A 27,567-nucleotide genomic window follows, 5' to 3' on the forward strand; every position below is an offset into this window, starting at 1 on the left:
TTTTTGATTATGTTTATTGGTTTTTCAAACATTTAGTTATTAAAATATTACACAAGCATTGAATGCAGGTGAACCTTCCGTCACCTCCATCCGAGCACTAAGTTAAAGCTTCATTGTATCCTTAACATTTACCTATAAATAAAAGGTCAAAATGCTTCATTTTTGTCACAAGCGTTTCGAGTTATACCTTGGATAACTGTCATCGTCGCTGTGAAGAAGGAAAGCTCTTGTGCAGGTGTTCAGAATCTTTGGACAGCACGTTCAGCACCACTTTTGATAATAAGATAACTCGGCGGGGTGTACTCCAGCTGCCGAAACCTGTGCATCATTTTCCGCTTTAGAGTGTATTCAACTAACACCACGCGGGGACATTACAAATAACGTGAATACGTAAAAATATTATCCCAAATTACTGTGTAAAAGACGCACCATACCCCAGTGCAAGATGAAATGTAACAAAACATGAGTTTTTAATAGTTAACTAATACTTGTAAACCATTGCTGGACCTGTTCGTTCAGGTCCCGCTTCCCACGCAAGCGGGCTGGGAACCCAAAAGCGGACGAGGCAAAATAGCACGCCCAAACCCACTCTTCTCCTACCCAGTGCTTAATTTGTAAATAAAAATGTGCAGGTGTCCAAAGTCCTCCTCTTAAACATGTGGCTGCTGCAATTAAATGTGTGAACACGGAATACTAAGGTGGCGTAATCCCAAAGCCATCTCGGGCCTCTTCGATCCATATAAAGCCACTCCCTCCCCCTTCAACTCACTCTTGGGGCCAGATGTAGCAACCGTTTTGCATGGCGCAAACTGCGAAATTCGCAGTTTGCGCCATGCCAAACGGGCATCGCGATGCACATTCCCATTTTGCGAGTCGGTACCGATTCGCAAATTGGGAATGCGACTCGCAAATAGGAAGGGGTGTTCCCTTCCTATTTGCAATTCGCACCGCGATACAGAATTGCTTTGTGACCGCGAACGCGGTCGCAAAGCAATTTGCAGTTAGCACCCATGTCAAGTGGGTGCTAACTCATTCGCAAAAGGGGATGGGGTCCCCATGGGACCCTTCCCCTTTGTGAATGTCGCCAAAACTATTTTTTTAGAGCAGGTAGTGGTCCAATGGACCACTGCCTACTCTGAAAAAATGAAACCAAATGATTTCATTTTTTCTTTTGTGTTGCAACTCGTTTTCCTTTAAGGAAAACGGGCTGCAATAAAAAAAAAAACTGCTTTATTAAAAAAGCAGTCCCAGACATGGAGGTCTGAGGTCTCCAGCAGGCCACCATCCCTGTGAGTGCAGGGAATCGCAAGGGGGGTCACAAATTGTGACCCACCTCATTAATATTAATGAGGTGGGTCTTTGCGACCCCCTTGCGATTTGCAGATGCTGTCCCGGACACCATTCTGCATATGATTTTGCAACTCACAATTTCCGAGTCGCAAAATCATAACTACCTACATCTGGCCCTTGCAGCTTTCTATTTTCTCCCTTTGTGACGCTTTTTCGTTTTTCTCTTCATTCGTCTTTCCCAGATGTGTCTTTTGCTCGCAACAAAATGCTTGATGCAGAAGAATAAGCCCCGGCCTTAAGTGCCGGTGCTCAGCACCGGAAACATCAAGCACAAATTAAGCACTGCTCCTACCCCCTCTCCGTCGTCCTGTTCCCTGTAGCTCTCATTTCCCCCCTCTCTTCTCGCTCTGTGATGTTTTTTTATTCGCCCTGTCACTCGTTCTCTCCCTGGGGAGCGTGAAACAGGCCCCGGATGAAAACGCAGTGTCCAGGGGCCCCAGCCTCCCAGTTGAAATGCCCAGCGGAATATATGTCGAATCCGGGTCTGGGGCCGCCCATAAAGGTGTGCCGTGTGCGTCCAGTGATGTGCCTCTGCCGACCCGTGGTTCTGGTATTTGTCCGGCTATACAGACGCTGCATTCCACAAATCCTTTAATTCGTGATTTTAAAAGGGTCATGACCTGACGAGCCCGTTCCAAGTCACATGGGTTCACTGCTGTCGTTTAACGACCCTGCTCAAACCTTGCTTCACACTTCCTCTTCTCTTCAGCATAATTCTTTCACAGGCAGCAGACCCTGACCTTCCTGCGCCCAGGTGTGTTGCTTCTCTTTACATGCATCTTTGACTGAAATGGTGCACTACCCATAGCTCGAAACCAAGGTACCTCCTTTCCAGAGACCCATTTACGAGGTCATCCCTCTCTCTCTCATCAAATCCGCCTGAAGTACTGTTCATCTCTCCCAGAAATATTGCACGCCATCTGTCCCAAGCGAGATCTCAGACATGAACACTGTGCTCTCAAAGCGGAGGCAGCTTTGGGGGTTCTATATATGGCCTCTTCCCCCACCATCCCTCCCCGAGTCTAACAGATGAATCTTAACACAGGAAGCAGTTTGGCAAAAAAGTTACCCTGGATACATTGTATTGCATTTTACTAACACACATTCCTCACTTTCACAGATCCACATATATAGTTACAATAAATAACATACAATTATCTTAAAAATATAACACAATGGAATTTCTTGAAGCACCTGTCTGGCTCTCCAAATTATCTGTGCAAACGTGTCTCACGCAGTAAGCCTCGGCCAATTCCCTGCTGCAGGAGACGAGGGGATACATAAATTAAAGAAATCAAAATATTAGACATGCGCAAAAATAGTTTTTCAATAACACTGCTTTTAACAAAACGGGGGTTGTCTTGCTAACTAAAATGGGTCAATCTAGTGCAGCCTTTTGCTCTAGCAAAGGAGCAGTTGCAGCTGCTATCCACCTGGAAGGCATGTGTTTTTTCAATGAGGAACGTTTGTGTTTTTAAATCTTATCCACGTCTTGTGGACAACCGCTCAATTGGCTGTGAGAAAATCCTTCCTCACCAAGCCGAAATGTCAAATTGCAGAGGGCTTCATCATTTTTTGGGTATAAAGTCTCTAAGCCAAGACAGTGACCACTCAGACTTCTTATAAAGTGATGTTTAAAGTAACACGAGGCAAAGGCCCATCATGTTCACTAACATGGCGTGAAATGTGCTTCGCGTGATGAAAAAAGGTCCAGTCTTTGGTCCCACATTGAGGTTTGCATTAATACTGTGCATAACGGAGCGGTTATGGCCATGCTACTAAAAGAGTCATAAAATAATGCAAAGTGAGATTTATGTTGGTGTAAAGTAGCCACAGTATGCCTGGGGACCGTGGTGTGCTGCCAGAGAGCCACTGAATGGTATCTGTGATATCTTTTTATGTCAGAAAGTTATAAAATGTGTTGTGTCATATATCACAGTGTCTGAGAGTCTGGTGTTAGCGTGATTTATTTCAATGTCAAAGAGTCCTATAGTGATGTCACTGCGGTCCATTTAAATGTCAACGAGCCCTATATTGATACCACCGCCATCCGGTTTGATGTCAGAAATCCCTTTAGTGGTGCCAGTGTGAGCCATGTGTCGTCAGAGATTCATAATGTGGTCTAGACCTTTGTTTTAATGTCAGAAAGCCTTGTTGCGATATCAGATAACAATGTTAAGATGCAAAGCAGCTTGTTTGGCCTTACCGTGAGAGTTGAATGCTAAGGCTTGGGAAAATGCCTGCAATCCTAACTCGAGAGATTTATATTTTTGTGAGATGCACCATTCATTGACTAATATCTGCAATGTCCATTATCCAGGCTGCTAACCTAGCTAAGTGTGATAACTCTCCATTTTAAAAAGGCCAACTCTGTGGCCAAGCCTTAGTTCTGACACAGCTGTTATGGAATTCTACAGATTTGGGTAATGTCCTCAACAATTTACGTAATAGCATTCAAGAGAGGGATTCAGCTGATTGATTCCCTACTGTTGACATCAGCAGCAGAAGACATTTGTGCTACAAAGCAGCAAGGTATGTAGGCTTCAGTCCAGGTTAGCCATAGCAACCCTCTGATGTAGTTCATGTTAAGGCAGTGGTTCCAACATCTTGGTATCTTTCCCCGACGTAGTGAGATGCTGGATCTTCTGTAGCAGCCGGCGGTTCACATCAGATCCTCAGCATGCCTTCACCAGAGGAGGAGGAGCTTCAGAGGGGGTTGCAGCAGACCTGGACAGCGACACTGTATACAGGTTGGCTAGAAAGGTCTCCCAGCCCCGGCGGAAGGCTCGATCAATTGTCTGATAGAAAATGAAGAACAGAAAGTTATATTTAGAAGCAAGTTAGAGTCATTCATAGAAGTAGATGTTTCTAAACTGGGATCTGTAGCGCCCTCGTCCACAGCATAACCGGGATGTGAGGGTTCCTAACATAAATAAATATTCTCAAAGAAATCAATTAAAATATTAACAAATAAAGCTTGGTGATATACCTTACGAAATATTTGTTTTAATTTTATCGAATGAGCCATTAGTCATCTATTGATCAGAAACAGCAGACACCCAGAAGGACCCACGTATTGTTTTATCTCCTTCCACCCCTATTCTTTCTGCAGGACTTCCAAGCTTTCTTTTAAATTTAGCAGAACAATGTGTTACATTGGAGAAAGTCATAAAACTCTCAAAGGTCCTGGGGTGTTAATTTCTAAGTAGCAGGCATTAGAATAGGATGTCGCCAGAAACATTTCATTTGTTGGCCTTGATTTCCCAAAATTGGGAACCTATGCAATTCCAAGTGCATTACACCTCATAAAATATCCCTTCACCCAGAACAATATCACGAGGCAAGTGTGAAAGTTTGTGATATAATGAGAAGTAGTCATCCATTTGTGGTTTATGGGTAACTGTTGTGCCAGATGTATTAAACTAACGTCAATGTATGCACATTTTAGAGTTGACACAAATGTTCTTCAGATTTCAGATCAGGGAACATTTCCCAGTGAAAAATCTTCAAGAACAGTTTTTCATAGACACCGCGTGTGTCACTCGTAAATATTAAACCACTGGCATCACCTCAAGTGAGTAGGATACTTTGGAACAAAAGAATAATTCTTTGTACATGGCTTCTGCGGTTGAAAAACACTAATAACCTGTGGCTCGTGATACTGCATATTAGCACAGAGCCGATAATAGAAGGTGGGAAAACCTGTTAGAGAAACAGTTGCCTCACTTGCCCACGGCTCCATTGGATTGGATAATATGCAGCTAGAGATATGGGGCCAGATGTATGAAAAAGTTTTGCACTCGCAAACGGTGCGAATCGGTAAATTTGGCGGTTTGCGAGTGCAAAACAGTGGTCTGCGATGCATGAAATTCCAGGTCGCAAGGCTATGCTGGAAAAAATCGCAAATTGCGATTTTTCCAAAAATGGCATTTTGCACTTGCAAAATACCATGATATGCAACCAGGTGGTAACCTGGTGCAAAATCAAAAAATGCAGTAAAACTGCATTTTTAAATTGAACATGTAAAGCACACATGCCCTTTTGGCATGTGTGTACCTTACATGTTGAAAAAAATGATTTTGGGGTGCAAGAGAGGGGGCCTTAGGCCCCCAGCACCCTGGCCTTTTGCATTTCCAAAATTGCGATTTCTGGTTCAGAATTCGCAATTTTGGAAATGCAAAAAATTTGCAGCTATGGGCCATCAGGCCCATAGCTGCGAATGGGGCCGGTATCGCAATTTGCGATTCGGTAATAGCATTTGCGATTTTTAAGAAATCGCTATTACCGATTCGCAAATGTGATACATGGCCCTTTGCAAGTCGGTAATAGCGATTTCTTAAAAATCGCTATTACCGAATCGCAATGGGCCGTGATGATACATCTGGCCCATGGTCTTCAAAAGTCAGCTGTATGTCAGAATGTGATATAATGAACTATCGCCTGACATAAATGTTGTGTGATAATAAGGCCCAGGCGGAGCACAGTAAGTTCTAATCTGTGGACTTACGTTTAGTTGGTTAAAAACTCAGTGGAATTCCGAGGAGTTCCGCATGCGGCAGAGTGCCACCTGATAGTCGCTAGCTACCACCCTGGCTTATGCGCCTGATCTCGGAAGCGCTAAGGAGTGTTGGGTGGCCGACCCTGTTAAGCTCTTTCAAGATCGGGTGCAAGTCTCCCCTGCACACTTCCTTTCACCAACTGCCGTCTTTCACAAACTTGCTACGGAGGGCCAAGTACACCCCCAGTCTTGCACCAACCTTGCAATCAGTTCCTCTGCACTTACACACAGCCTCAGACCGCCCTTTCTTGAGGGCCCAGCACTAGTCAGCAGCAAACCTGCTCACCACCTCCATCCTGGTATTTTAACAAACTTCCTAGCCTTGCCTGCCACTAGGCTCTAAGGCACTCTCTCAGGCAAAACACATGTCTACTTGGCAGGGGCTGCTGGACTGCCACTCAGCAGCTGATGCTCCCCCTGCTGACCTCAGCACTGTACCTCATAACACCACTTCCTTTCCTAGTGACACTGGGGAGAGAGGTTCTCTTCAAGTGGAACTCTAACTGCATGTTTCCTTTTTTAAAAGCACAGACCCCTCTATGGTGCCATGCCCACTGCCGGACTGTAGGAGGCTGGACTGGCTTGTAGTGAGTACCAAGGGGTACTTACACCTTGCACCAGGCCCAGGTATCCCTTATTAGTGTAGAGGGTTGTCTAGCAGCTTAGGCTGATAGCAAAGGTAGCTTAGCAGAGTAGCTTAGGCTGAACTAGGAGACGAGTGAAGCTCCTACAGTACCACTAGTGTCACTTGCACAATATCATAAGAAAACACAATACACAGATATACTAAAAATAAAGGTACTTTATTTTTATGACAATATGCCAAAGTATCTCATTGAGTACCCTCAGTATGAGGATAGCAAATATACACAAGATATATGTGCACAATACCAAAATATGCAGTAATAGCAATAGAAAACAGTGCAAACAATGTATAGTCACAATAGAATGCAATGGGGGCACATAGGGATAGGGGCAACACAAACCATATACTCTAGAAGTGGAATGCGAACCACGAATGGACCCCAAACCTATGTGACCTTGTAGAGGGTCGCTGGGACTGTAAGGAAACAGTGAGGGTTAGAAAAATAGCCCACCCCAAGACCCTGAAAAGTGGGTGCAAAGTGCACCTAAGTTCCCCAAAGAGCACAGAAGTCGTGATAGGGGAATTCTGCAGGAAAGACCGACACCAGCAATGCAACAACAATGGATTTCCAGACGAGAGTACCTGTGGAACAAGGGGACCAAGTCCAAAAGTCACGATCAAGTCGGGAGTGGGCAGATGCCCAGGAAATGCCAGCTGTGGGTGCAAAGAAGCTGCCACTGGATGGTAGAAGCTGTGGATTCTGCAAGAACGACAAGGGCTAGAAACTTCCCCTTTGGAAGATGGATGTCCCACATCGTGAAGAGTCGTGCAGAGGTGTTTTCGTGCAGAAAGACCACAAACAAGCCTTGCTAGCTGCAAGGGTCATGGTTAGGGTTTTTGGATGCTGCTGTGGCCCAGGAGGGACCAGGATATCGCCAATTGCGTGAGGAGACAGAGGGGGTGTCCAGCAAGACAAAGAGCCCACTCAGAAGCAAGCAGCACCCACAGAAGTGCCGGAACAGGCACTACGAAGTGGAGTGAACCGGAGCTCACCCAAAGTTGCACAAGAGGGTCCCACGAAGCCGGAGGACAACTCAGGAGGTCGTGCAATGCAGGTTAGAGTGCCGGGGACCCAGGCTTGGCTGTGCACAAAGGAAATCCTGGAAGAGTGCACAGGAGCCGGAGTAGCTGCAAAACATGCAGTTCCCAGCAATGCAGTCTAGCGTGGGGAGGCAAGGACTTACCTCCACGAAACTTGGACTGAAGAGTCACTGGACTGTGGGAGTCACTTGGACAGAGTTGCTGAGTTCAAGGGACCTCGCTCGTCGTGCTGAGAGGAGACCCAGAGGACCGGTGATACAGTTCTTTGGTGCCTGCGGTTGCAGGGGGAAGATTCCGTCGACCCACAGGAGATTTCTTCGGAGCTTCTAGTGCAGAGAGGAGGCAGACTACCCCCACAGAATGCACCACCAGGAAAACAGTCGAGAAGGCGGCAGGATCAGCGTTACAAGGTCGCAGTAGTCATCTTTGCTACTTTGTTGCAGTTTTGCAGGCTTCCAGCGCGGTCAGCAGTCGATTCCTTGGCAGAAGGTGAAGAGAGAGATGCAGACGAACTCTGATGAGCTCTTGCATTCGTTATCTAAGGAATTCCCCTAAGCAGAGACCCTAAATAGCCAGAAAAGGAGGTTTGGCTACCTAGGAGAGAGGATAGGCTAGCAACACCTGGAAGAGCCTATCAGAAGGAGTCTCTGACGTCACCTGCTGGCACTGGCCACTCAGAGCAGCCCAGTGTGCCAGCAGCACCTCTGTTTCCAAGATGGCAGAGGTCTGGAGCACACTGGAGGAGCTCTGGGCACCTCCCAGGGGAGGTGCAGGTCAGGGGAGTGGTCACTCCCCTTTCCTTTGTCCAGTTTCGCGCCAGAGCAGGGCTGAGGGATCCCTGAACCAGTGCAGACTGGCTTATGCAGAGATGGGCACCATCTGTGCCCATCAAAGCATTTCCAGAGGCTGGGGGAGGCTACTCCTCCCCAGCCCTGACACCTTTTTCCAAAGGGAGAGGGTGTAACACCCTCTCTCTGAGGAAGTCCTTTGTTCTGCCTTCCTGGGCCAGGCTTGGCTGGACCCCAGGAGGGCAGAAACCTGTCTGAGGGGTTGGCAGCAGCAGCAGCAGCAGCTGCAGTGAAACCCGGGGAAAGGTAGTTTGGCAGTACCCGGGTCTGAGCTAGAGACTCGGGGGATCATGGAATTGTCTCCCCAATGCCAGAATGGCATTGGGGTGACAATTCCATGATCCTAGACATGTTACATGGCCATGTTCGGAGTTACCATTGTGACGCTATACATATGTTGTGACATATGTATAGTGCACGCGTGTAATGGTGTCCCTGCACTCACAAAGTCCGGGGAATTTGCCCTGAACAATGTGGGAGCACCTTGGCTAGTGCCAGGGTGCCCACACACTAAGTAACTTAGCACCCAACCTTTACCAGGTAAAGGTTAGACATATAGGTGACTTATAAGTTACTTAAGTGCAGTGATAAATGGCTGTGAAATAACGTGGACGTTATTTCACTCAGGCTGCACTGGCAGACCTGTGTAAGAATTGTCAGATCTCCCTATGGGTGGCACAAGAAATGCTGCTGCCCATAGGGATCTCCTGGAACCCCAATACCCTGGGTACCTCAGTACCATATACTAGGGGATTATAAGGGTGTTCCAGTATGCCAATGTAAATTGGTGAAATTGGTCACTAGCCTGTTAGTGACAATTTGGAAAGAAATGAGAGAGCATAACCCCTGAGGTTCTGGATAGCAGAGCCTCAGTGAGACAGTTAGTCATAACACAGGTAACACATACAGGGCACACTTATGAGCACTGGGGCCCTGGCTGGCAGGGTCCCAGTGACACATACAACTAAAACAACATATATACAGTGAAATATGGGGGTAACATGCCAGGCAAGATGGTACTTTCCTACACGGACCCCATGTGCAAATACAAGAGAAAGCGAAACAAGAGTCTTACCTGCTGGGTCCAGACAGGGCCCCCGTTGCCAGCGGCCTGGCTCTCTGCTTCCCTCTGCCCCTGGGCTGCGGAGGACACTGAATTTGAGAGGCCTGGATCCGGTGCTGGTGCCAGTGCAGCTCCTCAGCAGCAGCTCCACGCCGACTGGCAGAATACCCCCTCTGCCCCTGGGCTGCTGAGGACAGTGAAAGGAGGGAGGCCTGGATCCGGAGCTTGCGCCGGTGTAGCCCCTCAGCAGCAGCTCCACGCTGGAGCTAATGGAGTTTCTGGCACTCCACGCTTGGCTTGAAGCGTGGAGTTTGGCCAAAATCTTTGCTAGCCCCGGAGTGGAGCTCACCGCACTAGTTGCTATGGACCAAAAAGTGCAACAGCAGATTGATTGCACTTGCGCTGCATGGTCCAATACTGGGCTGCACGACTTATTCTGCCAGTTAGCATGGAGCTGCTACTGAGGGGGGTGCACCGGCGCCAGCTACGGATCCAGACCTCCCTCCTTTCACTGTCCTCAGAAGCCCAGCGGCAGAGGGAGTATTCTGTTGGTCGGTGTGAAGCTGCTGCTGAGGGGCTGCACTAGCTCCGGATCCAGGCCGCCGTCCTTTCACTGTTTTCAGCAGCCCAGCAGCAGAGGAAGTATTCTGCCGGTCGGCGTGAAGCTGCTGCTGAGGGGCTGCACTAATTTTGGATCCAGGCCTCCCTCCTTTCACAGTCCTCAGCACCCCGAGGGCAGAGGATGCAGAGAGCCAGGCCGCTGACAACGGGGACCCTGCCTGGACTCAGCAGGTAAGATCCTTGTTTCCCTTTCTCTTGTATGTGCACATGGGGTCCGGCACTGGGCATGGCAGGATAGGGAGGTTTGTGTTTATAAAAAAGGAAACTTGCAGTCGGAGTTCTGACTCTAACCTTATACATGAATAAATGTAAAATATTTAAATTAAATTAACTTATGTCAAGTACCTCGAATTCTGGCATTATCTTAAGCTAAAATAAAATAAAACCTTGATATATCAAATCCTAACACTAATGCTAATCACAATCCTAGTTGCAATACAAATTATTATTTTTTCATGTATTTTTTAACCATGTTGATGCTGTAGGATGCGGATTACACCAAGGGCACAGCGAAAGTAAAAACACATAATTCCTAACAAGCGGGGGCAACATAGGAGCGTTGTCCCCATCAATTTAAACAGCACACTCCGGGACATATTTGACTCCTTTTGTCTATCATTTTGAGGCTTTCTAATTAATAAGGGTCTTGCATTCATCCAGCCAAGGTAGTGATACATCAAACCAGAATGCATTGGAATGCTGTGGCTTGGTTGTACTCGGACCACCACTTCTAGCAGAGCTGGGCAGGCTTTTTATTCCACCGGCCATGTTTCCGGTGGGCTGGAGCGGCTGGAGGCCGGTTTTGAAAGCCCAGAACCACTTCTGATACCTATGCCACTTTCCCCAGCTTCCCAATGTTAATTGCAGCAGGCACAGAAAGCCTCCCTTCGCGAGAGAGAGAAATATAGGTAGGTAAGGGAAAGGTAGAGAGGAAGCAATCTGAGAGGGAGAAGAGAGAGAGAAGGAAAGAGAGAATGGATGGATGGAAAGAGAGAAAGTGCAAGGGAGCGAAGGGAGATAACCTGGTTTGAGCATTTTTGCCAGAGCTGTCTTTGCTTCCCCAGTCCGGCCTTCACCTTTAGCTTATCAGATCACTGACACCTCACTTGTACTACTGTAACAACTAAACCAAAAAAAAAACGGTGCACATTTAAATCGAGACAACCAGCCTTTGTCTACCATTACTCTGCTAGATCCTAACAGAATTAATGGTCAAATTCAAGGTTCTGTGGACTATTCACAAGCATTCGGTGGTAAATGCCTTAAGGGACTGCAGCTCACCACTCAACATCCGGCCTTAGAGCCAGCCATTTCTTCTCCGTGGCCCATGCCAGATTAAAAACTGGGCAGGTACTGAGGGCACTCTACACAGACATCAGACCCAACTCTGGAAGATCCTTCACACTTTGAGCTCAGAAGAACTTCCTCACCTTCTGCAAAGTCCTGAAAATAGTTCTGCTCAGTTCTTAGGAACAACATCCTCTCACCCAAAGTATGATCCACCCTAATAGAGTGAAACATAGTTCCACTCCACCAATCAATCCCAGAAGACTCCCGGGGGGGGGGGGTGGTCGGGTCATAATACCGAGGGGTGTTGGAACTGGCTTCAGACAGGGGCTGAATTCATGACTCTGAACCACACAATGTAAATTAGCATAGTAATTGCACTTCTCAGGTGATGCAAGGTCGTATGTAGTAGTTTCCACTCATACCTTCTGCCCCCTCATCCCTACTTTCAGCTCCAATAATCCCTTAATTTGCCATTCAAGCACTGAAGCCAACCCACAGCAAAGAAGCTCTTTTATCTGCAAACAGCAGCTCTGTGTGTGACATGCACAATATCTGGGCTCCTGTGCAATCTGGAGAGGCTATTCGATGGCACTGTAGTGCTTAATAAACAAACAAACAAATGCAATAGTTAAGAAACTATCAAATTGGTAGAGAGGTGAGTACAGGGAAAATAATGGCAGTGGTGGGACAGGACAAAGTAATCGGGGAGAAGGTGGACTGATGTAGAGAGGTGGTAATTGAGGTAAATGGGAGGTCAATGGAAATTTCAGTTGTAAGAGATGATTGCAGTTGAAGGACCACATTTTATTTTCACCCTCGACAGACATAGAGGATTGCGATTTGCCTGTGTTATGGGGTCTTAAAGAATAAGGCCCATATTTATACTCTATTAGTGCCGCGTATACAATTGTATTTTGCAAGTTTGCGCCGCTTTTGCATAAAAAAAAGTATGCAAATGCGGTGCTAAAAAAGTATAAATATGGGCTAAGTTTGAGGCAAATTGATGTCTTTCGTATTAAGAGAATTGAGCAAGCTTCTTGTTTTCATTTTTAAAAACTATGTAGTCCTGGGAGAGGACAGTTTTTCTATGTTTAGCAATTTACTTATGTGCAAAACAGAGAGTGCTTTGAAAAATAACTATAGCTACAAGTACAGTGTAAGTGGGAATCTTGCATTGGTATCACTTGGATATTTTTATATGAATTACTTTGACATCGATGAACTAAGCAATGCCATTAAAGCTTTTTTATTACAACGCTGAGAGCTGGATGACTGTTGTGACATGTAATGTGTTTGGAACTGGAGAATCAGAGCCCCACCCTGTACTCTTAATTAACATTTTACAGGTACACGGGACATGGTTATAGCACACAGTTAATAGCCATAGTCAGAATTTGACTTCACAAAGCATGTATGCTGTTGGTTTTCTTCATGAAGACTGACTAGTGGTAATCTCACAAGTTATGGCCATTCAGGATAAATATGTGGCCTTAGAGTTTCCATCATGTACTTCCTTTCTAGGAAGAAAGAGAACAACAACTCAGGGACTGATTTAGAATTTGGTGGGCTCAATCCAGTCTTTGGTTACTCAATCACAAACGTGACGCATATCCCGTCAGCCGTATTATGATTCCATTATTGCCTATGGAAGTCGTAATATGGGAGGCAGGATATCCATCACGTTTGTGACAGAGTAACCCCTCTGCTAAGCCCTAACTGCCTGATTTAGATATTGGTGGACTGGTTATTCCATCACAACAGTGACAGATGTTCCGTCCGCGGAAATCTAAATCCCATAGGAATGTGGATTTAGATGTTGGAGGACAGGATATCCTTCCTCGCTGTGACGGAGCAACCCATCCAGCAATATCTAAATCAGGTCCTCTGTCTACTGCTGCTGGGGCAATCAAATTAGCACTTTGGTATGGCTTAGCTTTGATTGGTTAAATAGAGTGTATTGCCATCCACAGTGGGAACGCAGAATTGTAATTATAGATTTAGGCCCTCATTACAACCCTGGCGGTCGGTGGAGAAGTGGCGGTAATACCACAAACAAGCCAGCGGTAAAAAAATTGGAATTACAAGCATGGCGGTGACCGCCATGCAAAACCACCACTTCTCCACTCTGACCGCCAGGGTGGTAAAGACCGTTGGGCTGGAGACTGCGGTCTCCAACCCGGCGGCCGTCACTACACCGCCGGCGGCATCACGACCCCGCATACAGCCATGGATTTCGTGGGGTTCTGTACCACCATGAAATCCATGGCGGTAGGCACTATCAGTGCCAGGGAGTTCGTTCCGTGGCACTGATAGGGGTCTCCCCCACCCCTCTCCCCAGAGTCCTCCCCCCAAACCCACGACCCCCGTACCATCCCCCAAAGGTGGTAGGAGCCCCCTCCCCACCCCCCCAACATTGACACACACACACCCCCCACACGCACACTTACACTACAACTACAAATACACGCACACATACACACAGACATACACACTGACATTTCCCATACACACAACACACCACTGCATGCATACATGCACTCAGAGACCCCCTCTACACACTCACACGCACACCCCCATGCACACACACAACACCCCCCTCCCCTAACAGACGATCACCTTACTTGGTCCGGTGATCCTCTGGGAGGGAAAGGGATCCATGGGGGCTGCTCCGCCCCAGCACCCCGTCAACAGAACACCACCATGCCGAATCACAGAATGTGATTCAGTGGGCGGTGTTCTGTTGACATGGCGGTGGAGGTGGACCAACCTCCACTTCCCCGCTGACTGCCAGTATGGCTGCTGGCGGCTCTCCATCCGGAAAAGGACGGAGGACTGCCAGCAGTCATGATACACTGTGCGGAAAACCGCCTGCACTGGCGGTCTTCAGCACGCGGTACCTCGGCAGTCTTGCTTAAAGACCGCCGAGGTTGAAATGAGGCCCTTAGTGTCATTCAGGCTGTACATAGTTCAAAGCAAGATCGGTTTTGTTTACTGATTGGGACTTGCATTTTCCCCAGTGTTTTCACTGTTCGTTTATCTGTTTGACAAGGTCTGTGCACGATGTGCCAACAAAATCTGAGGTACCTGGAGGACCTACAATAAAAAGGCGGAGCTGGTGCTGGGGAGAAGGAGAATGTTAGTCAGTTGAAAAGAGATGTGCGCAGAGTTAAAGAGAGAAGGAGTCGAGGACAAAAACTGCAAACTGATTCTGGTGACCCTAAAGATGCCTTTGTACAAGTAACCAATATTCACCATGCGCCTCATTCTGGCTTATCTTGAAAGAGGTCTCATGGTCCTGACACCAGACTTTGTATTTCAGTGAACGAACCTCCCGCCTTCAGTACAAGTTTGAATAACATAGCAAAGTGCAAAATATGCATGCAAGTATGTTTTTGTCCAGCTTGCAAAAGGCAGTATTTTCTTAAACTGTCATAATTAGGCAAGGTGTAAACACTACATATAAATAGGAATTACTCAGATGGTTTAGGAGGGTTATGAATGGATTTAATGAGCTGAGGATGACTTTCCACATACAAAATGGGAGACTGAGAGTCCCATCTTCCCTTCCTTACCACATAGGCCTCATTCCGACCCTGGCGGTCGGAGGGCAGCGGAAGCACCGCCAACAGGCTGGCGGTGCTTCCTGGGCTATTCTAACCGCGGCGGTAAAGCCGCGGTCAGAAAAGGGGAACCGGCGGTTTCCCGCCGGTTTTCCCCTGGCCCAGGGAATCCTCCATGGCGGCGCTGCTTGCAGCGCCGCCATGGGGATTCCGACCCCCTTCCCGCCAGCCTGTTTCTGGCGGTTTTCACCGCCAGAACCAGGCTGGCTGGAACGGGTGTCATGGGGCCCCTGGGGGCCCCTGCACTGCCCATGCCACTGGCATGGGCAGTGCAGGGGCCCCCTAACAGGGCCCCACAAAGATTTTCACTGTCTGCTTAGCAGGCAGTGAAAATCGCGACGGGTGCCACTGCACCCGTCGTACCCCTGCAACTCCGCCGGCTCCATTCGGAGCCGGCTTAATTGTTGCAGGGGCTTTCCCGCTGAGCCGGCGGGCGCCCTTTTGGAGGGCGCCCGCCGGCCCAGCGGGAAAGTTGGAATGGCCGCCGCGGTCTTTTGACCGCGGGGCGGTCATTCGGCGGTGACGGCATGGCAGGCGGCGACCGCCGCCCGCCGCGGTCAGAATGACCGCCATAGTGTTGATAGGTAAAACAGGAATGGCTCTTCATGCCCCAAACTGGCAATGAGATCGGAGCAACAGTGCACTAAGGGAGGAAACAGTGGCAAGGATGAGGCCCTGCTATCTTATAGGGCTTACTTTCAAATCAAACAAAAGTATGCTTAGTGTAAGTTAATCATGTAGCTGGACAGATAATGTATATATGCATTTACCTGTAGGTAAAAGGTCCACAAAATAGCTACAGAATATTTTGCTCTTTTAGCCATCCGTTTGACCTCGACCCCTGCCTTGTTTCACTCATGATCACAGTTCCTATACTTTTTTTTAAAGAACATTGACCACAAATTATGCGAAGGTTTCCATTGTTATGGGGCGATATTTTGTAAACTATATTTAGGATTCCATTTTTTGTCAGACAACATTTCGTCCTCGATAATCTGATACGTCATCGCAAGTACAAAGAGCAGCAGAAGAAAGCCATGGGACCAGATCACCATTAACAAAGAAAACTGTAAACAAAAGATTATGGCATGGTTTGTGCCACTTACCAAACCCCTAGCAAAGCCCTTCTGTGTAAGCGGCAGGACCTTTGTAGAATGCCTGCTGCAAGACAATACACTGCCTTCAAAACATCTCCTTGAGGACAATTACAGCTTCCAAACTTCAGGAAAAGGAGATTTTTTTCTTGAGATTTTTTTTCTGACTGACTGTTCACTGCAGATAAGAAAAACTCAACAACGATCTCCATTGTATTTCCTGACTGCCATGCCACAGGCTAACTACTCCATTATTTGGCCAATGCATTCCCAAAGGCATGTTTCCTGCCCTTAGCTGTGTTCTTCTGTTCTCCCATTGTACAGCATATGAACACAAAATGTATATGGTCAGCAAAAGTGTTGTCTATGAGCTATAGATGTGCCATCAGCATGCAGAGACTCTCATTGCATCGCACTGTAAGGCCTGATACAGGCATACAGCAAACAACTGGACCGATTGGCTTTGTACAGTGTCATCTGCCAATCTCTCTTAACTGGTGCTTACTCACAACTTAGCTTTTCTTGTGCTCTGCACATTCCTTCCTTCCCCTTCCCACTATCCACCGTGACTCCCATGGAAGTTACACTACTGTTCCGCTCTTTGCATACTGCTGTACATGGGAATATCTGTGCTGCAGCAGTGCGAGGTCCTGGGCGACAGTGCAGCTCCGCAGGGCAAAGAGGACAAACAAACTTGCACAATAATCAAACATTCAGCGGACAGGCCCTGTTATTCAGGCATTGTCGAAGGAGTTACTTGAGGGCAAGCAATAGGTTGGCATTAAATGATTGCAGATATGGGAGCATTCGATATACGACACGATTCATCCCACATTGCATTCTTATGGATGAAGCCTTGTCAGTTTTGTCAGTATAAATGCAGGTTTTCTTGTCACCTCCTTGCCCCTTCCAGTCATCAAAGGAGGCTATTCCCTCAGGGTGAGGGTGCCTAAATGTTATAGGACATTTCCCTGCAGTACAATACGTATTGAAGTAAAGTGCATGCCATTGGCTCAGGCAACCAACTTAAAGTTCCACCGCGGTCCGCTGGCAGGGCGGGGGTGGTCTACCAGCCAATCTAGCAGTTCTCTAGTGGGCTGCAGCCTTGAAGGATGCTATCATGGCTGACTGGGCTACCGTGACCCAACCATGAAGCCAGCATGGCCCCATTCAAGTTGTGGCCTCCTGGAGTAGGAAGGTGCATTTTTCCCAGGAGTTTGCTTTCCAGTCTGGGTGTGTGGTGGAGCGTTGGTAACAATACATCTTTAGCATTTAACCAGTGGCTTTATATTTCTGTCCTTGGTCATTCCTCTCTTTTTTGTAGTATTGTATGATATAAGAATAGTAATTGCTACTTTTCTGAGTGTCCTGAAAATGTCAGTATAAACCCCTTGAATAGTTTTTTTTTTTAACTATGCTCTTTCTTCTCTCTTAGGCAGCCCTCAGTTTAGCTCCCCTGCTAGGCCGAAGTTGTTCTGTGTCACAACAAGATGGTTTCATCCATGACGAGGCTCTTGGATAAGGGTTAAAAAATGCAGATTTCTTCCTCTCCTATTAATTAGTTCCTGTGTGCTGTTTTGGCCCTGCGCAGGCATGAGAGGAATGCAGTGTATGTGGCGCGTGGGAGGTGGTAGACATTAGGCAAATGTTCACCGGGAAATGGGAGGATTCGCCCTCAGGCGAAACAGCTCAGTAGTGATTGCAGTTTCAGGAGAACGGGATAGCTAAGATAGTTAAACTTGCCTTCTGAGAGAGCGCGCGCGAGAGAGAGCTCCCCCTTTCTCTCTCCTTTCGACGGCAGACACCACACATTCCAACATTTGGAAAGAGGAAAAGGAGAGATTTTGGAAACAAAATGGAGGAATCTAGGGCCAGATGTAGGTACAAAAAAATTAGCGACTCGCAATTTGCGTGCATGTGCGACTCGCAAATTGCGACTTGCTATTTGCGGGTCGCAAAATGGGGTCGCACATTTTGCGAGTTGGTAACGGCTCGCATCGCTTTTTCGCAAATAGAGATTCGGGCCATTTGCGACTCGCAAACCTTTGCTACATCTGGCCCCTAGCACCACTTTTCATTGCGCTCAAAAGAGAACATCCTTTGGTTCTTAGACAACGACTGTTGTCATAGCTCAGTGGTATTCGTTTTTGGATGTCAGAAGACACAGGTAAAAGAGGCCAGCAATATTCGAAATCTGCGACTCAAATCTCGGCTGAGTAGAGTAGCCTCATAAACTAATTCCGCTCATTTAAAACTATCAGCTGACTCAGCACGCTTAACCCTATTTGGGAACTCATCCGCCTTGTGAGTTTTAAATTAATCACCAACATCAGTTGTTTTCCATTACAAGCTTCTTCCTTGTGACACTAGGCATGATAACCTTGTGGTTGAAGTTGCGACACCCTCATGTGACCATGTGTCCTGTGTACAAGCTGTCCCATGGGTATGCAGAAATTGATTTTAGGACCTGGAATGGACATTTCCCTGGGGGGGACGATAGTTTCAAAAGCCAGACTTGCTAATTGGACATGTAAACACCCTAGAATTCTGTGTTTTTAGGGTTTTGTAAACTCTCAAAGAAGCTTTGTATTTTCAGGTAGGCAGCATATCACCGGCGTCACTACCCTAAGAGTACTTCAGGCAACAAGTGCACATTTTGAGTTTATTTCGATTGTCAAAGCCTCTTTCTTATCTTAACATCCGCTCAGAAAGTGTAGGTTTTTACCTCAATTTTCGAGTCCGTCTTTTATAGATCAGATGAGCTCTGCTATGTGGGTGCCTGAGGAGTTGCTGCCATTTTTTTTAGAACTGTACAGCATTCATTTAACATGATAACACAATATTTAAGTGAAACGGAGCAACACACGATTGTAGGATCTCTCTTCTAACCTGCAAAGATGACTGCATGAGGGAGATCTTGGGACGAGATACAAGTACTGATTCAGATTTTTTAAGGACAGCAATGCGCTCACATTAAGTCACTGTCACAGATAGTTCTCGTTGGATCTAGCTTTAACATGTGCATGGCTAGCTCCCACTTGCAAACCTGAGAGGAGAAAGCTAGTATCTTCCACCCGTGCATCTACAGACCATAAGCAGTTCTAATTGTAAAATGTTGTTTTTCATGTAGTGCTTAGTACCAGTTTAAAGCTGTTTTCAATTGTTACCAATTGTGGTTGATAGAACAATGTACATTGGCTTAATACTTTTTAGGTCTAGCTTAAGTCAAATACCTTTTACTATATGGAAACATATGGGGTCTGATTCACAAAGGAAAACGTACACTTTTGTGTAAGTTTACTATTTGTTGGTATTCATAAATGAGGACTTAAATTTGTACTAAATCTTTACAACTGCGGAGACTCCAAACTTGTGGCAGAGACAATGCACATAAAGAGAGAGGGCTGTACTATCTTTTAATATGGGAGCTCTCGTCTCTATTGCAGAATATCCACAGTCGCAACTGTACTGTTAATAAAACGAAACTCTTAGTTTCTGAGTACTAACAATAGTACATTTACACGAAAGTGTAAGTTTACCTTTGTGAATCAGGCCCATAGAGTGGGCTTTAGGTCAGCCCACTTTAGCCAATGGATTGTTTGGGTCGGGCCCCTTACATACTGGGTCAGCACAAAACCTTTCTGAAAGGTTTACATTTTGTGCCACTTTGTGTAGTATGTGCCTGTATAGCTAAGTGTTGCTTGTGTATATGTTGGCTGTGTACACACATCTGTCTCAAATGTTGTTGCCCGGAAACCAGGCCTATTGGGTTTGGCAATGCTTGTTTTTCTCAGCATGCGATGCAGAGGCGGAAGGGCCTACACGATAAAGCACACACTGACCTACTTTGTGACTTGACGGTTGTAACCCATGCAGAGTCAGCCTATACTGAAATGGGATCAATATTGACTTAGTTTGCCCTTGAACCTGGGCACAACACACTTGTGTTTTTCAGCCCCCTGAAAGGCCCAATCGTAGCCCAGATTTAGTGGGACGGTGCTCTCCTATGCATAGCCTGGTTTTGTCAGAGTAAAAAAGTAACTTTGTAGAAGAATGGAGGATTTGGCTACAAAAATATGCCCAGAGGTTGGTCATGTAACTTTTAGACAATGATGAGAACTGTGCAAACGACACAGCATTCTATTTCTAAAACCCACGTTTTCCGTCTGTTCCTGTGCTTCCTCTTCTTCTGCCCCAAAAATAAATATGTATAGATATGTACAAGATGTGGCCCAGCTGTATAAACCGACCGTTTTCTATTATAACTGAGTTATCCGTACTGCATCTATTACCTTTATTAGCCCCTCTTATACTTGCTCAAACGTTACCTGTTTTGCTAAATATACATATGTGTATGTATATATATATATATATATATATATATATATATATATATATACACATATACACACACACACACACACACACTAAACACTTTTAAAGTGATTTAATGTATACAGTTTTCAATTGAACCCTCGGCTTAACTAGTTATGGTTAGCTTAAGGCAGCCTTAACTCTCACTCCAATGTTCACGAATTCACACGTTATTTCACAGACGATTTCACCAAAGACATCACTGATTACCTCACTGGTGGCACTGACAATACCAATCATATCAATATGAATCTATACTTGTTAAGTACTTATGTGTTGTGGTATAATAAAGTTCTGTTGTTCAGTGTTATTATTTATTGTTCTCACCTATCAGCTCCACTTTTGTCAAGCACTATGTCTAGACCTGGTGTGGCCATTACCCACTACACATGGCTTTTGGCTGTCTGCAGCGAGGTTGGCCCAAGAGACTGGCCGAAGCTCAGCCTTCTTATGGTTATATCGCGATTCCCAGGGGCGTGCGCAGCGGGAATTTAGGGCAACGGCTGACAGTCTTTTATTTCTAAGTGTTTTTTTATTGGTACAGAGTACTCTACTTATAGCCACGATGACAAAGGTAAGGTGATATTTGATGTCACAGATGCTGTCATTTCGGACATCTTGAAGAAGCCATTGGGATCAGGTTTTATTTGGTTAGCTAACCACAACTGTTGAATTTCCTGAGTTTTCAACTGAAAATCGTATCTATAACTTCTCTTTAACAGTGTTTTTTAAAGGTTTCTGTTTTTTTAAAACATATATTAATCTCCTATGAGCAAAATAATCTTTAGCACTAATCAGTGATTTATTTAGCAATGTTCTACATCTAACTTCTTGGTTTCTAGATTCCACTATACCTAACTCAGGCCCTCCGCCCAAACAAATGCACACCCAGCTCCTACTGCACACAGCCTTGCATGTGCACAATGGGGGAAGGCCACATAGCCTGGCATACCACCGATATGCCATATGGCCACCCCCATGCCCCCCTCCAGCCCTCGCACACAGGTGCTCAGCCTTTGCTCCTTGTTTTGCTTTTTAACTCACCTACTCTAAAAATATAAAGATCCACCAACTGAAAACTGAATGGAACCCAGTAATCTCATCCTAAAATCATATTGGATGTAATTTATCCATCGTAAACCATATGGAATACAACCTGCTTAGCCAAAAATGATTTAGAATATTGCCCACAATGCAAAAATCATATGATTTGCCCCATCCCAAATGGCCAGTCAGAAGCACTGGCCTTTTAGAAAATGTGTGTTTGATCTAGCTGTCACCTATGCTCTCCATGCATTTTTTTTTAAAGAAGACCTTAGTCTTTTTCTGGCCACATCATCATATCCAACCCCCCTGTCCGAAAAATGTTCCTGCATAAAAGGAAGAAGGGAGACAGCACTTTGGGGGACTCTCAGCATCTCTGTAGTGAGGTCAGTTATTGAGGCTTTAATTCTGGTTCTCATTTTTAAGGCCATGGCGCCATTCATGGTGGCCATCACAGTTAAACCTTTCTCGTGCAGGTTAGAGGCTCGGTGAGATTGTCAGCGCGTGAGTGACGGTTATTGTCGTAGGCGGACCGCAATAGTCCGGTATTTTGTGAAACTGACTTGGGTCATTCATCGGGAAATACCACAGTTTCCTTCCGACAGTGGTGACGACAGGTATATTTATAGAACAGAAGCATGGCAGCCCTGCCTGAGAGTCACCTTCAATCTTGCGGTTTCTAGACGTAACCGGTGACTGTTGAAATAAAGCACCCTTTAGGCTAAAACATTGCATAACGGCACGTGATTGCGTCAGTTTCAGGTCTCCGTGAGCAGGCCGGAGCAGGCCTTCCCTGACTTATGGGGACTCTCCTAATGTTCTCGCTGATGGCATCGGAAAGGCTCCTGCTTTGGCAGTCGGTCGCATGTCAGGAAGCGCCCCCGTTAAAGGAGCAAAGGGACGCCTTGCTCTAAGGGATTAGGGGACCAGACTACACTGCTACCATAGTGCAGGCCATATTGTTGAGTCAAGGATTTGTGTGCCACAGTGCTGTTCCTTTTAGGAGGAAGAGGAGACCCGTGCTTTCTGCAACAGAGGACAGTCATCCACTAAAGGTATCGGGGAATGCTCTGAATTGTGGAGGTAGAGGTCACCCTGGCCTGAAGGTTGTGTGGGAAATCCTGGCTTATGGGGGTCAGGGCATTCCCGCACAGAAGGGATAGAGGAGCTCCCTTCACTGATGAGGCAAGGGGCACTCCTGCTGAAAGGTGGTCGGCATGGGCGGAGCTTCAGGGGGTGTTTGGGGTATTACACCCCCCACCCCCATTTATTTATTTTCGACTACATAGTTGGGTACATATGCTTTCAGTTGGGGATAGGAAGGTGTTGGCCGGATTTCACCAGGAATGTCTACATACACACAGACAAAAAGGCGCACACACTGTCTTCCTCTCTATTTTGAAAGTCTTCAAAAATGTTGGGTATTATACAAAATATTGAGTTTACTCTCTTAGTACCTCCCACCATCCACATTCCTCTCCCTTTTCACTGCCTTTTTAGCTCCTTGCAAGCCCCCTGCTTCACGTATTATCAATTTTAACATTACATGCTAGCCTGATTGTTGGAAAACCTGAAGCTCACCCCCCAATCTTACTGACCAGGCTATGCCCCTGGTGGTAGGAAACACTGCTGCACTTGGGGGGGAGGGCGGCATTGAAAGCCCCTTCAATGCATGAAAAGGCAGGAAGCAAAAGGGAGTTCTAGGCATAAACAGTAACTATGACCCATGATGTGGATGTCTTGTGTTCAGTGCGAAGGGGGTAAGAGGTGAGATGTTTGACAGAGTGATTTGGGTAACGGCCCTTATGATACTGTTAATAAGGTCCTGGTCTTAAAGAGTCTAAGGAGCTGGGGGTGTGATTTGCTGACCTGAGAGTTGAGGTGCTGAGAAGGATATGACCTACTTGTGAGATCCTGTGATGGGGAGGCTATCTAGTTGAAACATATCATATGGCCTGATTAGGAGTTCATAAAACCATGTACTGAGGGGTGATCATGTGGGAATTTGTGTAATACTCAAACGTGCTTTTTTGGACAATGTTAAAAGATTTTTCGACGGCATCCAGGATTCAACACACATATTGCTTGTGTGATCTTCATTGGATTAAGAGCGGAAGGTGTATAAACTGTGGCTAATTTCGGACATTATGTAGCCTAGTAACAAAGGTGTATATACATGTGTACATTTACTCCCTTTTGTATTTACCACTACACCTAGGTGTAAATGGATTTCCAAGACTTGATTTACACCTAAGTGTAGGCTTACATGTCTCCACTCCCTCAGCTCAGGGAACGGTGGCATCTAGGACTGAATTTACGAGTGTGAAGTTACTACTAGTCATTTTTCGCACATAGATGGCGACCTCTGCTATAGTGGTGGAGATCTCCCTATTGGAAAGTATAAGGAAAATCAATAAAATGTTTAATTAAAAAAAAAATATTAAATATTTTAATGTAAAATATAAATGTAAAATAATTTAAAGCAATCATTTATAACCAGAAACATATGAAATAAAATGTTACAGCACATTAACTCTTCAAGATAATGTTTTTATTTAATAATTGAAACATCGATTTCACCCTTACTAGCTTTTTATGTTTAATTACTGTTTAGCACATGTAGTTCAAAGTTATGTGTTTAATTAATGTACGTTATTTTTACATATTTATTCAAATCAAAAATATAATTTAATGTGTGTAAAAAAATATTAGATATTACTTTTCAAAATAATATACTTCATTATTACTTCTCTATATTTTTTATCTATATATAAATTTTAAAGTTGAAACGATTTAATCAGTTTAACATTATTTCTTATGGGATGTTATTTTAAATCCCTACCTCCATTATGTTCTAAGGCAGTGTGTTGCAGTACCTGTGAGCGGCCATGTCTGGTGCTTGGCTTGCTACTAAGCTGGGCTGGAGTATATTTATCCCTGTTTTGTGACCTTTAGGGCTGTAGTAAGTTTAGAAGAGTTGGTCTTATTCTTTTGTGGGTGGGTGTTTGCAATAGAATTTTCCCTCTTCACGTTTCCATAAACCCCTCCCATTTTTGAGTGATTATTGCCCATTTTCCTACCACTCTCCTGGTCCTATCCACATTTACACCTAAGTAACATAGTTACGTTTGTGGAGATCTCCACCACATTCTCTCCATAGAAAAGGTAGGAGAGATGGAGGTTGAGGTCTCCGTGTGTAGGTTTGTGAATAGCATTTTGTAGTGACTAGTACTGCTTTACATATTACAAAGTGTGGATTGTGATTAGTCCCCTTATGTTTTGAAAGCAAATCAGACACACATCTTCTAGTAAGAGAGGCACTTCACTGATATGTTATAGAGCTGTTTATAGTCTTCCAAAATCTTTGGCAGCAACTAAATGTGACTAGTTGGTGCCATGCATAGTTTATCGAAGAGAGACATACCTTTGAGTACATCTCATGTATTTGAAAGTTAATTTGTGCTGTGAGACATACGTATCCGGCTGTAAGAGATGTCATGAGTCTTTTGTCATCAACACCAGGGTGAGATGTTGAAGAGTTGTTACCCTTCTCTGGTTATTATTGGTGAGATAAGTAATAACGTATAGGAATGGAAATGTAGATGAGAGAGTTAGTATTAAAACTGAGAGAGAGGAACACTAAATGACCAACTTATAAGCATCTTTGTGGAAGACAGGACAGATGGTGAGGCAGAAATAAAGACCAATGTCAAAGTCTGCCTCCGAAGGAACAGAATCACACAGGCTGAAAATGAGGCTTGCTATTGAAGGAACACAATATCTTGGGAATGTTGATGTCAACTTTTTCAGTGTTGAGGATTTAGAGTGTATATGTAAAGAGACAGGAATGGAACGAGAATGGTGAGAGTGCTAATGTGAGCGTTAAATGTGACACCAAGACCCTGATAATGGGTGTGGAGAAGAACTGGAAGCCAGCATACAGAATCTCACAGTAACTTGGGAGTGAGAAAAGTACTAAAGTCAGGATATGGCACAGAGCAGTGACATAAAGTAAAGTAGTTGGGAATGTGTAAGGGATACTGATTGAAAAAATTTAAACAAATTGACACATTTAATTAGTTTTTTTTGTTGCGGATGTCCAGAAATGGGCAAAGCAAACCAAGTGCTGGTACAACTTCAGTGGAAATGGATAACCCACATAAGGGTGCATATGGGGCTTCAGCACAGACACGTCACATTAAGCAGTGCTGAGGAGTAACTTGAACTAAAGCAGGCACATTAGGTGTTGGTAGGATGCCCTGAAATAGGAGCAGTTACATCAGCTGGTCGAGTTTACCAGCAAATAGAGAAGTTCCTTTCGGTAGTAGGGCTTACACTGTAAATGACAAACTGCATTGAGTGGAAGGGTCACCGGGAGATCGGCCGTATTGGGCTGTGAGAAGTACCTGGAAATGGACAAGTAATGGGCATTGGATTGGTCTTACTTAAATATTAATAAATAGCATTAAGTGATTATGGGGCTTAATTGGAAGGGCAAACACATTGGGGCTTAGCCAGAAATAAACACATCACTTTGAATACTTAGGTATACTCAGCACATGGCAAACAGGGTGTTGGGTCTCATGTTGAAACTGGAAAACCACATTAGGTCGTAGGTTATATTTGGAAGTCGAGAAAGTGCATTCAGTGGTGAGATGTGCTCAGAAATGGACGAACGTCTTTAGGTTTGGGGACACAAATATCATCAACCCACGTTGGCTGGTAGTAGGGTACATTTGAAACTTAAATTAAATTTTAGTGTTGAGGATTGGCCATCAATAGACAAACTACATAGAGTTGTAGGACTTTAACTAACAGTGTCAAAATGCTTTAGGTGTGTGGTGGAACTTACCTTCTTATACTGTTTCATCTTGTTACTCTTCTGTTTCTCCCTCTCGCTGTCTTCCTCTTTTGGTTCCTGTGAACTCTCGATTAGTTGTTGTCCATCATCCATTCCCAGGTAGCAGGTCACCGGAGCTGCCTCCCCTAGTGCCGGCTCTCCCCCCGCTGTCGGTGATTCTTCCTGGGAAGAGGCCTCGGCGTCCAGGTCATCATAGAGTGAGCTCTCGGCAAGGAACACCCGGGATTCGGTTTTAGTGACCCGGAGGCTCCGTGCCCTCCTCTTCCTCTTGCTCCGAACCTCCTTGGGCTCCTCGGTAATCAAGGGGCTCTTGCCGTTGGTGTTCGCTTGGTGTCTTGAGAAGCTCGCCCCTGTCTTACCTCCTGTGGGGTGACCATCTGGGTAGGCATCAGGGTAGTCCACTTCCTCCAGCCGGTCGTAGTACCCTGCTAAGGCATCAAGGAGGGCAGGGGGCCTCTGCGTCCGAGAGCTCCTCAGCGAGTAGGACCGCTTGGTCTTTTTGGGGCTGTGACTGGTTGACATAGTGGACGAAGCTTTTGCAGCTGCGTTCTCAAAACAGGGAGACGTAGCAGGAGATCCGAGTTGGTGACTGTCTGCTCTTTAGTGTGCCGCTCCAGCTCTTTTGTTGTGTCTCGAGGCGCTTCCTACCAGATGTCAGGGAGGCTGGTCTCACTTCCTCTAGTCTCCTCTTCAGCGTTAGCTGTACTACTGCTCCGTCAGGTCCCTGTTGAGACTGGTTGTTGGTAATGATTCAGGAGAACTCCCAGCCTGTCACCATGTGATTCACCTGATGGAATGTGGCTCCACCTTTGCCCTAAAAACTCAGCTTGCGCTAGCCCCTCCTCCCTGGAAATGTTGCAGCCCAGGGCCTGCTCGATGCATTTCTTCCCATTGGCCGTCAGCAGCTACCTTCTGTTTGCGCACATTTTGCTTATCGTGAAAGATAGGAACTGGGGTCGAAGGTCGGGTGCGCCTGACACATCACAGCACCATTGCCCAGTGGCAAGCTCCTGGGCAAAGTGCAGAGGGTTACAGTCTTACAGAGTCAACATCACCCGAAGGTTACAGACTCCCTCCTGTTATCTGTGTGTGTGTGTGTGTGTGTGGGGGGGGGGGGCTGCTGCGCCGGTCCTTCCCCACATCCAATGTGCCTCCTG

General features: G+C 45.8%; 1 protein-coding gene across 1 annotated transcript; it reads right to left on the reverse strand.

Moving 5' to 3' along the window:
- LOC138259880 (uncharacterized) lies at nucleotides 1-27,208 on the reverse strand. Its single transcript, XM_069207834.1, has 2 exons — nucleotides 26,402-27,208; nucleotides 1-4,148 (listed from the first exon to the last, which is right to left on the reverse strand). Exons 1-2 carry the CDS (start codon nucleotides 26,930-26,932, stop codon nucleotides 4,026-4,028), a joined length of 654 nt encoding a protein of 217 aa, XP_069063935.1. The 5' UTR covers nucleotides 26,933-27,208; the 3' UTR covers nucleotides 1-4,025.
- Between the last annotated feature and the right edge of the window lie 359 nt (nucleotides 27,209-27,567).

This window comes from Pleurodeles waltl, chromosome 9 (genome assembly GCF_031143425.1).
Source record: "Pleurodeles waltl isolate 20211129_DDA chromosome 9, aPleWal1.hap1.20221129, whole genome shotgun sequence".
NCBI lineage: Eukaryota > Metazoa > Chordata > Amphibia > Caudata > Salamandridae > Pleurodeles > Pleurodeles waltl.